Raw genomic sequence first — 14,273 nt, forward strand, 5'->3', positions numbered from 1 at the left:
CAAAGAAATCCAGAAGTTTAGATTGTTTCTGCTCCATGATTGAAATGACTTGGTTAACATTCTTCATTTGTAATTTAATGTGGGAGGAAATGCGCTTTTAAGCTATATACAAGTAGTGTTGTGTTCAATCCACATTAAATGTAGAAACCGATATGCCACACACTGTAGACGAACATACAGAAAGTGTACTTTAATTCTGCAAGAACCACACTGTGAAGTATCTTCAAACTCTTCAGATATTAGATCATCACGAGTGAAGGTACCCATATCACTATCTAAATATAAAAAAAATTAAAACGCACACAAATAGGGAGCCAGTTTCTTTATTCGTAAGTCAAGCACATAAGAAAAATATCCAGCGATCAATAGTTTTTATCACAAGTCAGAAAGACAGATGGAATGCAGTCACATCTGCAGTACTCATGATTTTATATTTTCTTTCTTGCTCATGAAATAAATTGATCACGTGACCGAACAGCTCTATTTCTTTGTACTGTATGCATACTTGAAGTTCGTCTCACCTGACAAACTCCTTCTTTCTTAGCTGTACCATTGCCGCCTCGCTCTCCTTGGGATTTTTTGGATGAAACAGATGAAGCCTCTGTTGGAGTTTCATCTGCACTTTCATCTGCTGACTCCAGCTGTCCATCAAATGATGTCTGAACACAAGGGGCAAAACACAAAATTATATTTTAGTATAATTAGCCATAATGATGTAGCAACCTAAAGTGACATTCACCTACCAAAATTACCATTTATTACAAATCTACAAGAACAGTATCAAATGACCAGCTGAGGTCATGTTAATATTGGAGAATTTATGCAATTGCAATGCATTTCCAAAGTTTCAGTATACAAGCATAAAAGATTAAAAATTATTTAATTCAGCAGATTAACAGGCAGCACAAGAGAAAATAGGTGCTGACAACATAAAATACTGCTTACAAAGAATACATGCAGTCCTCAAAAAGATTGAGCTTGAAGCAAGTGATTGAAGATACTTTCCTCAACAGAAATGTGTACAACAGTAGCTTTTTCACAACATCGGGTTTTTGAAAAGTTATCAATGGTCTCCTACCAAGCTAACCATTTGAATGTCTAGTCAGGTACAATGTATGTGAAACACCTTATCATAACTTGTGCATGGAACTCAATTTAAGGCAAGTCAGTAAGCTTTCTAAAGCGGCTTCTGTTGATTAGATAGCAAATGAAATATCCATGTAAGCTAAAATGACTGAAGTATTAATGAAACAAAGCAACCAAGTTTGTTAAAGGCTCAAGTGCACATGTGAAATGGAATGGTCTTATGGGTCCCACATGAATTCGGAATCTTACAAAATCAAATTCCATTTTCTTGCAAACATCCCTTCACGACTGAAATAGTGACAGAAGAAATCAATGCGATTTAGCTAGAATATTTTGCACTGACATATCACAACAATACATTGATTAATACTTAAAGCAATAAACCCATCAAAGCTAAACAGACACTTTAAAGCAGAGCTTTGCCATCATAATGTACTTTCAAATAAGTTAATTTGAATACGGATTAAACAAGCAATTTAAAAGAAGTAAAATGGTTTCAAGTCGGCAACTCAGTGGTAATATCTGTCAACAAAATAAAATAAAACCTGGATAATGTGTGGAATCATTTACTACAATTCCCATTTTCTGCACTCTAAGTTTGGAATAATTTTTTTCTAAATTGGGATGTTATGCAAAAAGCAGTCATGATAAAAACACCCAAAAGCAGACAGGTCTGATAATCTGTTACAACAGAAAAATTAGCAAATCATACTTGTACCAGTTCACCATCACCAAAGGGAACGAATGTATGTCTCGTCAGCAAAGCCTATATTTGCTGAACAATACAGAAAACAAAAAACAAAATCACCCTTCATTTATTTTAGAACATAGAACATTACAGCACAGTGCAAGCCTTCGGCCCTTAATGTTGTGCCGACCTGTCATACCGATCTCAAGCCCATCTAACCTACACTATTCGATGTACGTCCATATGCTTATCCGATGACGACTTAAACGTACCTAAGGTTGGCGAATCTACTACTGTTGCAGGCAAAGCGTTCCATTCCCTTACTACTCTCTGAGTAAAGAAACTACCTCTGACATCTGTCCTATATCTTTCACCCCTCAATTTGAAGCTATGCCTCCTCGTGCTCGCCGTCATCATCCCAGGAAAAAGGCTCTCCCTATCCAACCCTCTGATTATTTTATATGTTTCAATTAAGTCAATTTAGTTACTCCCCATGATCATAATACCTCTTTTCATACAACCATCTATTCCTTCAAAAAAATGTCAATTTGATAATTCCAGATGTTAACCTTCTTCATTAAATTGTTTTCCCTAAACTAACTATTAATTTTTCTTGCAATCATTTTTATTAATACCCTTGTTGCAACCTCCAGTAGCACTTCATAATCCTAAAGATTTCGATCAAATCATCCCTTAATCTATCAACTCTACTGATGCAAGTCTCAGTTTTGAAAACCTCTCTTCAGCCTTGTACCATCTCCTTGATGCTACACAAAGTTCACACACTGTTAACACAGCAGGTAGCCAGAATACTACAAAATTTCAACTGGGGCAAACTAAGGTTTTGCACAGATTAAAAGGTTTAGCATTGCACTCTCCTACAAACTGAATCAAGTGCTTATTCCATTTGTATTTTTATGAGTTCCTTTCCTTGAGCTTTCATTCTTCCTCAATATCATCTCGCATCTTGACATCTACAGATGCATCTCCTGCCCCCTTTCACTCAAAATGTGGTTCTTGCAGTTTGTTTTTAAAAAAGCTGTAGCTTCAGAATAATCTGAACGTTCATCACACTTTCTCCAAATATCTTCCTTTTACTCATCCCCCAATGCAGGTATTGATTCCCTTCCAGAAGCCCGAAATTTCTGCCAAACAGCTAATCCTGTCTGGGCCTATAAATGCCAACAAAGTTGTGAATGCAGTAAACACACAGGAAATAGAACAGATGACAACAAAAAGAGTTTCAGGAGCAAGAGACAGTTGACGGGAGAACTGCTAAAGCCTTTAATGATCTGCCTCATTAGTAATATGCTGTGTGGAACTGTACAGCAGCAATCTATTAGGCTAGTACCATATCAGAGCAAACTGATACTTATTAGTAATTGAGTGCAGCCTTCAAAATGTCTGTCTGCCGGTAAATACTGTACAGTCCCATTTCCACAGTTTCGAATGCTTGTTCGCTCAGTCACTTTTCTCTTTTGTTATGGAGACGCATGACCGAAATCAGTTCAGTCACTGTTTTCCTTTCAAAATTACCTCATTTTCTGTAAATACAGTTAAAGGAGATGGATTCTTGCTGACAGCTGGTATCAGATTTTCTGCTGTTGATGCTCTGTTTCGCTTTTTCAGTGGTTTACATGCATCAGAAAGTTTGCTTATATCTGAAAAAGTGCATGAAAATAACATTTGATACAATGGTTTATTGTAGAAATGTTTTACGTAGAACATAGAACAGTACAGCACGGTACAGGCCTTTTGGCCCATGATGTGCTGACTATCATCCACATGCCTATCCAAGAGTCGCTTAAATGTCTCTTATGTATCCGAGTCCACTACCACAGCCAGCAGTGCATTCCACACACCCACCATTCTTTGTGAAAAGAACCTACCTTTGACATCTCCCCAAACCTTCCTCCAATCACCTTTAAATTGTGTCCCCTCATAATAGTCATTTCAGCCCTGGGGAAAAGTCTCTGGTTATCCACTCTATCTACACCTCTCATCCTTTTTTGCACCAATGAGAAAAAAAGCCCTACTTTTCCTCATAAGGCCTGCCCTCCATTTCAGGTAGCACCCTGGCAAATCTCCTCTACACCCTCTCTAAAGCTTCCACATCCTTCCTATAAATGAGGTGACCAGAACGGAAAACAATATTACAAGTGTGGTCTAACCGGGGTTTTATAGAGCTGCAACATAACCTCGTGGCTCTTAAATTCAATTCCCTTGCCAATGACAGCCAACACACCATACACCTTCTTTAGAAGCCTATCAACTTGGGTAGCAACTTTGAGGGATCTCTGGACGTGGACCCCAAGATCCCTTTGTTCCTCCACACTGCCAAGAATCCTGCCATTAACCCTGTATTCCTAATTCAGATTCGAACTTTAAGATGAATCACATCACACTTCTGTGGGTTGAATCCCATCTGCTACTTCTTTGCCCAGCTCTGCATCCTGTCAATGTCCCGTTGCAACCTACAACAGCCCTTGACACTTCCCACAAGTCCACCAACCTTTGTGTCATTGACTAACATACTAACCCATCCTTCCATTTCCTCATCCAAGTCACTTATAAAGATCACAAAAAGAGGTGTCCCAGAACAGATCCCTGCACAAAACCACTGGTCACCGAGCTCCAGGTTGAATATTTTCCATCTACTACCACCCTCTGTCTTCTATTGGACAGTCAATTCTGTATTCAGACAGCTAAATTTCCCTAGGTCCTATGCCTACTTTCTGAGTGAGCCTACCATGAGGAACCTTATCAAATGCCTTGCTAAAATCCACATCCACTGCTCTACCTTCATTAATGTGTTTTGTCGCATCCTCAAAGAATTCAATAAGGCTTGTGAGGCATGACCTGCCCCTCACAAAGCCATGCTGACTATTTCTAATCAAACTGTGCTTTTCCAAATAATCATAAATACTCTCGGAATCCTCACGAATAACTTACCCACCAAATATAACCCCATGGTGAAGCCTCTTCTGAGGATGCCTACCTTGAAGAAGTTGCCCTCCTCCCTCTGGAAAAACCTCAGTGGGTCTCTCTCCCACTGCAGCCCTCTTGCACTTGTCAGTCTCCTCTCCATCTTTCTTTTCCTTTATCCGGTCTTTTATCCACCTCCCCTTCTCTCCCTATTTATTTCAGAATCCCCTTCCCCTCCCCCATTTCTGAAGAAGGGTCTAGACCTGAAACGTCAGCTTTCCTGCTCCTCTGATGCTGCTTGGCCTGCTGTGTTCATCCATCTCTACACCTTGTTATCACACAAGACAGACTGACTGGTCTATAATTCCTAGGATTATCCTTATTCCCTTTCTTGAACAGGGAATGATATTTTCCACCCTCCAATCATCTGGAAGTACTCCAATGGACAAGAGGTCGCAAAGATCATCGCCAAAGGGGCAGCAATCCCTTCTCTCACTTCCCATCGTAACCTTGGGTATAGCCTATCTGGCCCAGGGGGCTTATGTATCCTCGTGTTTTTCAAAATTTCTAGCACAGCCTCCTTCCTAAAATCGTCCTGTTCGAACACATCAGCCTGTTTCACGCTGTCCTCACAAACTACAAGGTCTCTCTCACTGGTGAATACCAAAGAAACCTATTCATTAAGGACCTCCCCAACTTCTGACTCAATGCATAAGTTTCATCCACTACCCCTGATTGGCCCCTGGCAATCCTCATGTTCCTCACGTAAGTATAGAACGCCTTAGGGTTTTCCATGATCCTACTTGCCAGACCCCTTTCTAGCTCTCCTCAGTCCATTCTTCAGTTCCTTCCTGGCTACCTTGTAACGCTCTGGAGCCTTGTCCAATCCTTGCATCCTCAAACTTAAGTAGGCTTCCTTCTTCCTCTTGACTGGATGTTCCACATGTCTTGTCATCCAAAGGTTCCTTCACCTTACCACCCCTTCCTTGCCTCAGTGGAACAGACCTAGCCAGTGCTCCCTGAGCAACCTCCACATTTCTGACATGCATTTCCCTGAGAACATCTGTTCCCAATTTATGTTCTGCAGTTCTTGCGTAATAGCATTGTAATTCCCCCTCCCCCAATTAAATATTTTCCCATACCACCTGCTCCTATCCCTCTCCATGGTTATAGTAAAAGTCAGGAAGTTGTGATCACTATCACTGAAATGGTCTCCCATAAAGATCTGACACCTGGCCAGGATCGTTACCAAGCACTAAATCCAACATGCCCTCCCCTCGAGTTGGTCTATCTACATATCAACTCAGGAATCCTTCCTGGACACACCTGACAAAATCTACTCCATCCAAACTGTCTGCACTAAGGAGGTTGCAGTCGAAATTAGCGAAGTTGATCTGCCTCCCAATCTGTTCCTCTTACTATGGCAGGGTCTACAGAAAACTCCCAATGAAGTGATGGCTCCTTTCCTGTTTGATTTCCACCCGTACTGACTCAGTAGACAAATCCTCCTTAACAACCTCCCTTTCAGCAGCTGTGATACCATCCCTGTTTAACAATACCAGTCCCTCATCACTTTTACCTCCCACACAACATCCAACTGCCATACTTGCCCGTGTTATCCAAGTCTCTGTAATGGCCACAACATAATAGCTCAAAGTACTGATCCATGCTCTAAGCTCATCACCCTTATTCCTGACACCACTTACATAAAAATAGACATACTTCAATCTGTCACACTGACTACAACTTTGCCCTATCAACTGTCTATTTTTCCTCAAAGACTCTTTGCATGCTGTATTTGCCTGTGCACCAGCTCCCCATCCTCTGATCTGTAGCTCGGGTTCCCATCCCCCTGCCAAACTAATTTACCCCCTCCCAATGAGCTCTAGCAAACCTCCTGCCCAGTATATTGGTGCCCCTCCAGCTCAGGTGCAACCATTCCTCTTGTACAGGTCCCACCTTCCTCAAAGTATCCCAATGATCCACATATCTGAAGCCCTCCTCCCTACACCAGCTCTGTAGCCACGTGTTTAGCTGCACTTGCGCTCTATTCCTAGCCTCATCAACCTGTGGCACTGATAATAATCCTGAGATTACTGCTCTGCTTGTCCTGCCTTTTAGCTTCCAACCTAACACGCTATATTCACTTTTCAGTTCCTCAACTCTTTTCCTAGCTATGTCATTGGTACTGATGTGTACCACAACTTCTGGTTGCTCACCCTCCCCCTTAAGAATTCCGTCGACTCCCTGACCCTGGCACCCAGGAGGCTCACTAGGAGTCTCAGTCACGATCACAGAATCTCCTATCTGTTCCCCTAGACAGTGAATCTCCTATCACTATGGCTGTCCCATTCTCCCCCATTCCCTTTTGAGCCATGGTTTTGCAAGCACAACTTCACCATTTCAGGGTATGAATTAAAATTCATATTAAAATTGGGTCATCAAATGACTCCTGACTAACAGAATTAAACTGGAAGTTAAATCTTTACCTGACTGGCTGTTTCGGGATGCATTAGTAACATAAGATGTTTCTTCAGCTTCAACACCATCACCTCCACATGCCTCTGCCTGATCAGCATCGTTTAACTCATACTGTCCATAAAAGATAAAAATCAGTATTAAATACTCCAGCATCAAAGAAGAACATTTGAATACACTTACTTCTTAGGGCAGTATGGCAGCTCGGAGGGTTGGTGCGGGCTTGTTGGGCTGAAGGGCCTGTTTTCACTTTGTAGGGATTCTATGATTTTAATGAGGTGCACAAGATTTAGTACAATCCTCAAAACGTAGCAAGTTGAACTGTCACACAGAATATACAAATTCTACTGCACAATTATAGGTCGTCCATGTTAATAACGTTTCGAGCGTTCAGATATAGATGCAAACTTGAGAGGGGAGGAACTGGCTCTCAAACAAAATAATTTAGCAAAAGTTCCCCAATCATATCACTTCATTTGAATTTTATGAAAATCATAAACGGCAAAATTATTGAGAACTGGCAACCAAATCAAAGCACTTGAATGACCATTCAATCTCATTCACCTCTTCACGTGACATGAAAAAAAAATAGTGCAGACATTTTTGGCAAATCAATTTTTTTGTTCAGTATGCTTGGGTTGGCTGACAATTTCAAACCCACTAACTCCCATAACTACCTGAAATACACTTCCTCTTAACCACCTGCAAAAATGTTACCTCGAAAGTCCAATTATATCCTCCCCCACAACCCGCCTCATTGCACCCGCTCCCAGGATGTGTCGTCGCACTCCAGGACATCCCAGATAGTCTCTACTTTAGGGACCATAATTTCTCCCCCCTCTGTAATTAAGGATGCCCTCAACTGCATCTCCTCCATTTCTCGCACTTGTGCCCTCAAATCCCTCCCACCAACATCAAGGATAGAGTCCCCTTTGTCCTCATGTACCACTCCATCAACCTCCAGATCAGAGAATCATATCACAGAATCCCTACAGTGTGGAAATAGGCCCTTTGGCCCACAAATCCACACCAAGCCACTGAAGAGCATCCCACCCACAGCCATCAACCTACCCAGTTTCCCTGTGGCTCACCTAATTTACACATCCCTGAACACAATGGGCAATTTAGCATGGACAAACCACCTAGCCTGCACATCTTTGGACTGTGCAAGGAAACCACAGCACTCGGCAAAAAACCCACACAGGGAGAACGTGCAAACTCCACACAGTCGGCCGAGGTGGGAATTGAACCTGGATCCCTGGTACTGTGAGGTGAGCAGTGCTAACCACCAAGCCACTGTCTTGCCCCTAAAACACCATCCTTCAACATTTCCGCAGGAACCATTCGTTCTGCGGCTCCCCGTCAGCTCTACACTCCCCAAATCCTCCACTATACCTGCTATCTATCTCTGCAACTGCAAGAGGTGCAACATCTGCCCCACACCTCCCCTCTCAACTTCTGTTCAAGGCCCAAAACAATCGTTCTAGATCCAGCAGAGATTCACTTGCACTTCATGCAACCTTACCTATCGTTTCCATTGCTCCCAGTGTGGTCTTGTCTATACCGGGGAGACCAAACGCCGACTCAGGGACCAGCTCGTTGAATATCTGCACTCTGCACAAAACAACCTGACCTTCCAAATGCCAACCATTTTAAACCCCTTGCCACTCACCTTACAACATGGTCATACATGGTCTCCTCCCATGTCAGAATGAGGCCAAATGTAAACTTGAACAACACACTGGCTTCACTAGCTTCAAAATCCCTCCACCCCCAGTCTCATTCCACGTCCAGACCTCCCCCCTCCTGACCTGTCCTTACTTGTCCATCTTTCTATTGACATATCTGCTCCACCCTGTCCACGGACTAATCACAATAACCCCTTACCTGCATCCATCTATCACCACCTCTCCTGCCGTTCCCCCAGCCCCAGCCTCCTGCCTCTATTTATTTCTGAGTTCTCCTACTCCTCCCCAGTCCTGACAGAGGGTTCTGGCCCGAAACATTGACTTTCCTGCTCCTTGGTGCTGCCTGACCTGCTGTGTTTTTCCAGCCTCACACCTACAGACAATACAAACAGTGCTGGCAGTGGCACACATTTGAGAAGCTGCGTTATGTGCTGTGAACTGGAATGAGGGAAGAAAACTTAACTCTGCCCTGTAATTTAAATCGGAAGTGCACTTTTCAATTTTCAGGGTTCATTCTGTATTTTAGGAATCAAACTTAACAAAAGAAAACCGGCCGCAAGCATCAGTTATAGGTGCTGATGCAACAGAAGATACAAAAAAATTGAAAGAAATAAGCACAGCTTCCCCTCACTCAAACTACATTCAATTTATTCCCATTTTCACAACCTACCTTGATGCTTTCTGAATTCAAGGTCAGCAATAAATACAATCCATGTTTTATGTTGTAGGGATAACTTTTGAAAAATTGAGTCTCATAGATGGACAAATCCCAAGAAAAGAGAACCGAGGGAGATCAGGCAGTAGCCATTAAGCAACAGTGAACTTTGGTTTTAAAAATTCAACACTACAGGGAAGAGTGAGAGAGGACCAGTTTTTTTGTGGGGGGGGGGGTGAGTCAGTCAATCAATTATACATTGGAAATCAAGACAAAAATCAAAGAAAGGAAGAACTTTCTGGATGTTACATTCTTGTAAGTTACAAGAAATTTCAGCGAACACCTGCTCGAAACACTTGACGAAAGCGGGAAGGAAATTTCAACTCAGGGGCATAAGGTGGAGTTTTAATTTGTTCTCGAGTACAAGTCATGTAGGAAAACCTCAGACCTGAGCACAATGTTCAGGCTTTGCGGGTCTGGATTTTATGGAGGGCATGAGTTATTCAGAGAAGAAGTAGTGCTCTACACAAATCTAAAAAACGTTTCTTGGAAGGAACAATAGTATTTGGTGATAGATTAAGACAAATAAAAACAGAAGTTGCCTCAGTTGCTGGCAAACAATATTTTTCAGTTGAAGTTTAGGCCCAATGAAAATGAAGGATGTGAAGAATGGAACACTTAAGCATAAGTTCATGCACAGGATGGAATTTTAATCATACAACAGCAAGTAAAATCAAGTACTAGGTAAAACAGGTGTCCAATGAGCTTGCAACAGGTTTCCATGGAACAAATTAAGTACAAAATTACCTGAGTTTCCGACACCACGAGCATTCTCAGATCAAATCTCAAATGTCAGCATGAATTTATGCACAGAAAGTCATGTCTGACAAATTTTTTAGAGTTTTCCCAAGGAGTAACCAAAAGGGACAGATGAGGGAAGGGCAGTGGATGCTATCTATATGAATTTTAGTAAGGCCTTTGACATGGCCCCACATGGCAGGCTAGTCATGAAGGTTAGGTTGTATGGGATCAAGGGAAAACTAGCTAACTGGATTCAAAATTGTCATGATGGTAGAAGGTTGTTTCTCCTACTAGAGGCCTGTGACTAATAGTATGCCACAGGGGTCGGTGCTGGGACCTTGGTTATTTGTTATATACATAAATTACCTGGATGTGAATGAGCATGGCATGATTCCTAAATTTGTGGATGATATAAAATTAGGAGGTATTGTTGGTAGCGAGGAAGGTTATCAAAAATCACATAGGGATCTTGATCAGAGGGACACATGGGCTGAGGATTGGCAAATGCAATTCAACAGATAAGTGTGAGGTATTGCACATCGGAAAGTCAAACCAAGGTAGCATTTATATTGTAAATGGTAAGGTTCTGAGGAGTGTTGTGGAACAGAGGGACCTGGGAGTACAAGTGTATAGTTTGTTGAACCCAGGATCACAGATGTGGTGATCATGACAAGTGGTGAAGAAGACATTTAGTATGCTGGCCCTCACTGGTCAAAGCATTGGTATAGGAGTTACAATGTTATGGCACAGTTGGAAACGTTGATGAGGCCGCACTTGGAGTATTGTGTTCAGTTTTGGTCACCCTCTTATAGGAAAGACTCAGTTAAACTGGAAAGTGTGCAAACAAGACTTACAAGGATGTTGCCAAGTTTAGTCGGCCTCAGTCAAAGATAGAGGTTGGCTGGGGTAGGAATTTATTCCTTGCAATGTAGGAGAATGAGGGGTGACCTTATTGAGGTGTATAAAATCATGAGGGACATAGACAGGATTAGATTAGATTCCCTACTGTGTGGAAACAGACCCTTCGGCCCAACAAGTCCACACTGCGCCTTAAAGCATCCCACCCAGATCCATCCCCCTACAACCCACACACCCCGAAACACTATGGGCAATTTAGCATGGCCAATCCACCTAACCTGCACATCTTTGGACTGAGGGAGGAAACCGGAGCGCCTGGAGGAAACCCACGCAGACACGAGGAGAATGTGCAAACTCCACACAGACAGTTGCCCGAGGTGGGAATTGAACCTGGGTCTCTGGTGCTGTGAGGCTGCAGTGCTAACCACTGAGCCAACATGTCGCCTGTAAGTTAGTTGCCCATAGGATGAATATATACAGTCTTTTTCTCAAGGATGGGGATTTGAAAACTGGAGGGCACAGGTTTAAGGTGAGAGGGGATAGATTTAAAAGAACTTGAGGGGCAACTTCAGAGGATGGTGTGTAAACTGAATCGGCTGCCAGACAATGTACTTGAGGCAAGTACAGTAGCAACATTTAAAAAACATTTGGACAGGGACATGGATGGGAAGAGTTTCAAAGGGATATGGACCGAAAGCAGGCAATCAGAGCTTGCTGAGTGGGCACCATGGTCAGCATGGACCAGTTTGGGCTGAAGAGCCTGTTTCCACGCTGTATTACGCTATGATTCCATCAGTTGTGGGAAAGACAATTAATGACAATCAAATTCCTTCTAACTTACCTCAACGTTAGGAATTCTACTCTACTAAACTAGCATTTCATTCAATATCCATGACAGGTATCCAGTGGTCTCAAACTAATAGCAAATTCCTGACAAATGAGTGAAGGTTCAAGCTATGGAACCTTGAATGAAACAGCTCAAAAACAGGACGACATTTTCAAAGATCTGCTCAAACACAGATTTAATCAGATTGAGTTGGCTATCATTTTAACGCTCCAGTCCTGCTGTTTTTAGTTTTGGAGTCTGTGTGCTCAGTTTGAAAATCTATCAACGTAAGGTTATACAGTTATTTTTATTTACCATGCTCAGCAAGAGAAAAACCACATTATACCAATTTACCAGATGAACGATTAGCTGTTGGATTCTTTTGCTGCATCTACCAGAGGGATCCTTACTAATTACTTTTCAGACAATTTGGGATCTGCTTAAACTCTGCAGGTTGATAAGTCTGATCTAAGAATGCAGAAGCGCAAAGAATACCAGCATGTCAAAATAGGCATCACCGCTGCACATTTATTTATTTGTAACCTTTTACTTTTCTGAAATGGACTCTGCAAAATGCACATTCTGCACGAGAATTTTTGCAGGTTAAGTGTAAACGAGAGAACCTTTTCATCTATGTAGTAATTTCGTTTCAATCTCTTGCTGGTGCCAATTCGGTCTGGGGAGTCCTCCCTGTAATCGATTATTTTTCTTGATAGTCTTCTTTGCCTAGTTGATTCTGAACTAACTGTGAAGAAAACAAAGAACAGGTAACAACCAGTTACATACCAATTTCTTCCTAAGTGGAAGTGAAGGGAACAATCCCTAATTCACATTTCAGTATAACTTGCAATTCTTGGGAGTATTCCAATGACAGAGCTGCCATATTTTTGGATAATCTATTAAGCTAGATGCCCTGTGCACATGTTCAGGCAAATCTAAAAAAACTCCATAATATTAATCCAACAGTAAAATTCACCTGGTGTCCTGTTCATCATTTTTCCATTTTGACAGGCCATTAGCCAGTGCAAAACATTGAAATGGTTTAGAAATTCAAATGACCATCTGCTATATATATCAGCTTACTTTAAAACAAATTAGTTGTTGCTTTTACTCGTACAAATCAAGCAGTTCATTGACTGCATGTTGAGGATGATATAAACTATTTCCTCACTTGAAATAGACTGAATGAGCAAGTCATCTAAATAGGGTGGTGAAGTATCTGATTTTGGGTGCAATCCTGACTTGTCATGTATCAATCACCTTTGAATGTAATAACTTCCAACCAAAACAGACCTGCACTTCAACTTCCATGAATAGCAAATCTGCCTTCAGCGACACAATATAATTGGTTATGGGCTAGACCAAGCCTCCCCAAATTACATGATGATAGCCTGGGCCCCAACTATTTTAATTTTGCTGTTTTTATAGGGAAGTGAAAGGTGTTGCATTCCAGATGCAATTCCATTGGTCAAACTATCAGGCCTGTAGCAAAATACACTTTACAGTCTTACACTATAGTTAAAATACAAATAATTTTTTTTTCTTTATTCCTTCACAGGATGAGAGCTTCGCTGGCAAGGCAGCATTTATTGCCCATCCCTAATTGCCTAGAAGCCAGTCAAGAATCAACCACTTTGCTGTGGGTCTGAAGTCACATATAGGCCAGGCCAGATAAGGACGGCAATTTCCTTCCCTACAGGACATTCATGAACTAGATGGGTTTTTCCTCCTCAATTGACAATGGATTCATGATCATCATTGGACTGTTAATTCCAAATATTTATTGAATTCAAATTCCACCATCTGCCATAGCGGGATTCAAACCTGGGTCCCTAGAACATTATCTGGGTCTCTGGATTAACGGTATTAACAGATAATATCACTACACAATCACCTCCCTTGAGGGAAGAATCTTCTACAAAGAATTGGAATAACTTAACTATGTTGGAAAACTTAACAGAATAATAGATTATTTAATGACTAAAACAATGGCTGTTCCAAGACTGTAGCATCCCAATAACACACTCTTGGCAGCGGCAGTTTGAGTAAAATAGATGGTCCTAAATGCAACCTTTCTCTGGTCCAGGAGAAAAGAACATGAAGAAAATTGAGACAACTTAAGGGTTTTTCTGTAGTGTGACAAAATGTAGTGCAACTTCCTCACCCCAATACCTACTGAAAACTAAAACAAAATCTGTGGGAGATTTACCCCAGCTCTTCATGCTGTTGCTATTGCTCCAACTTCTTAAAAAAGCCTCTCAAGCAGTT

The 14,273-nt window shown here is 41.7% G+C and overlaps 1 protein-coding gene across 3 annotated transcripts in view; it reads right to left on the reverse strand.

The window, feature by feature from the left end:
• Positions 1 to 14,273, reverse strand: part of nsd2 (nuclear receptor binding SET domain protein 2) — a 144,622-nt gene that overhangs the window by 53,407 nt on the left and 76,942 nt on the right. For all 3 annotated transcript variants that reach the window (XM_048529530.2, XM_048529511.2, XM_048529519.2), the window contains exons 8-11: positions 12,629 to 12,750; positions 7,189 to 7,291; positions 3,311 to 3,435; positions 522 to 659 (exon numbers count right to left, since the gene is read on the reverse strand). In XM_048529530.2, coding sequence (XP_048385487.1) covers positions 522 to 659; positions 3,311 to 3,435; positions 7,189 to 7,291; positions 12,629 to 12,750 — 488 coding nt within the window. The remainder of the gene's footprint in view (positions 1 to 521; positions 660 to 3,310; positions 3,436 to 7,188; positions 7,292 to 12,628; positions 12,751 to 14,273) is intronic.

The sequence above is a fragment of the Stegostoma tigrinum genome, chromosome 1 (assembly GCF_030684315.1).
Source record: "Stegostoma tigrinum isolate sSteTig4 chromosome 1, sSteTig4.hap1, whole genome shotgun sequence".
Taxonomy (NCBI): domain Eukaryota; kingdom Metazoa; phylum Chordata; class Chondrichthyes; order Orectolobiformes; family Stegostomatidae; genus Stegostoma; species Stegostoma tigrinum.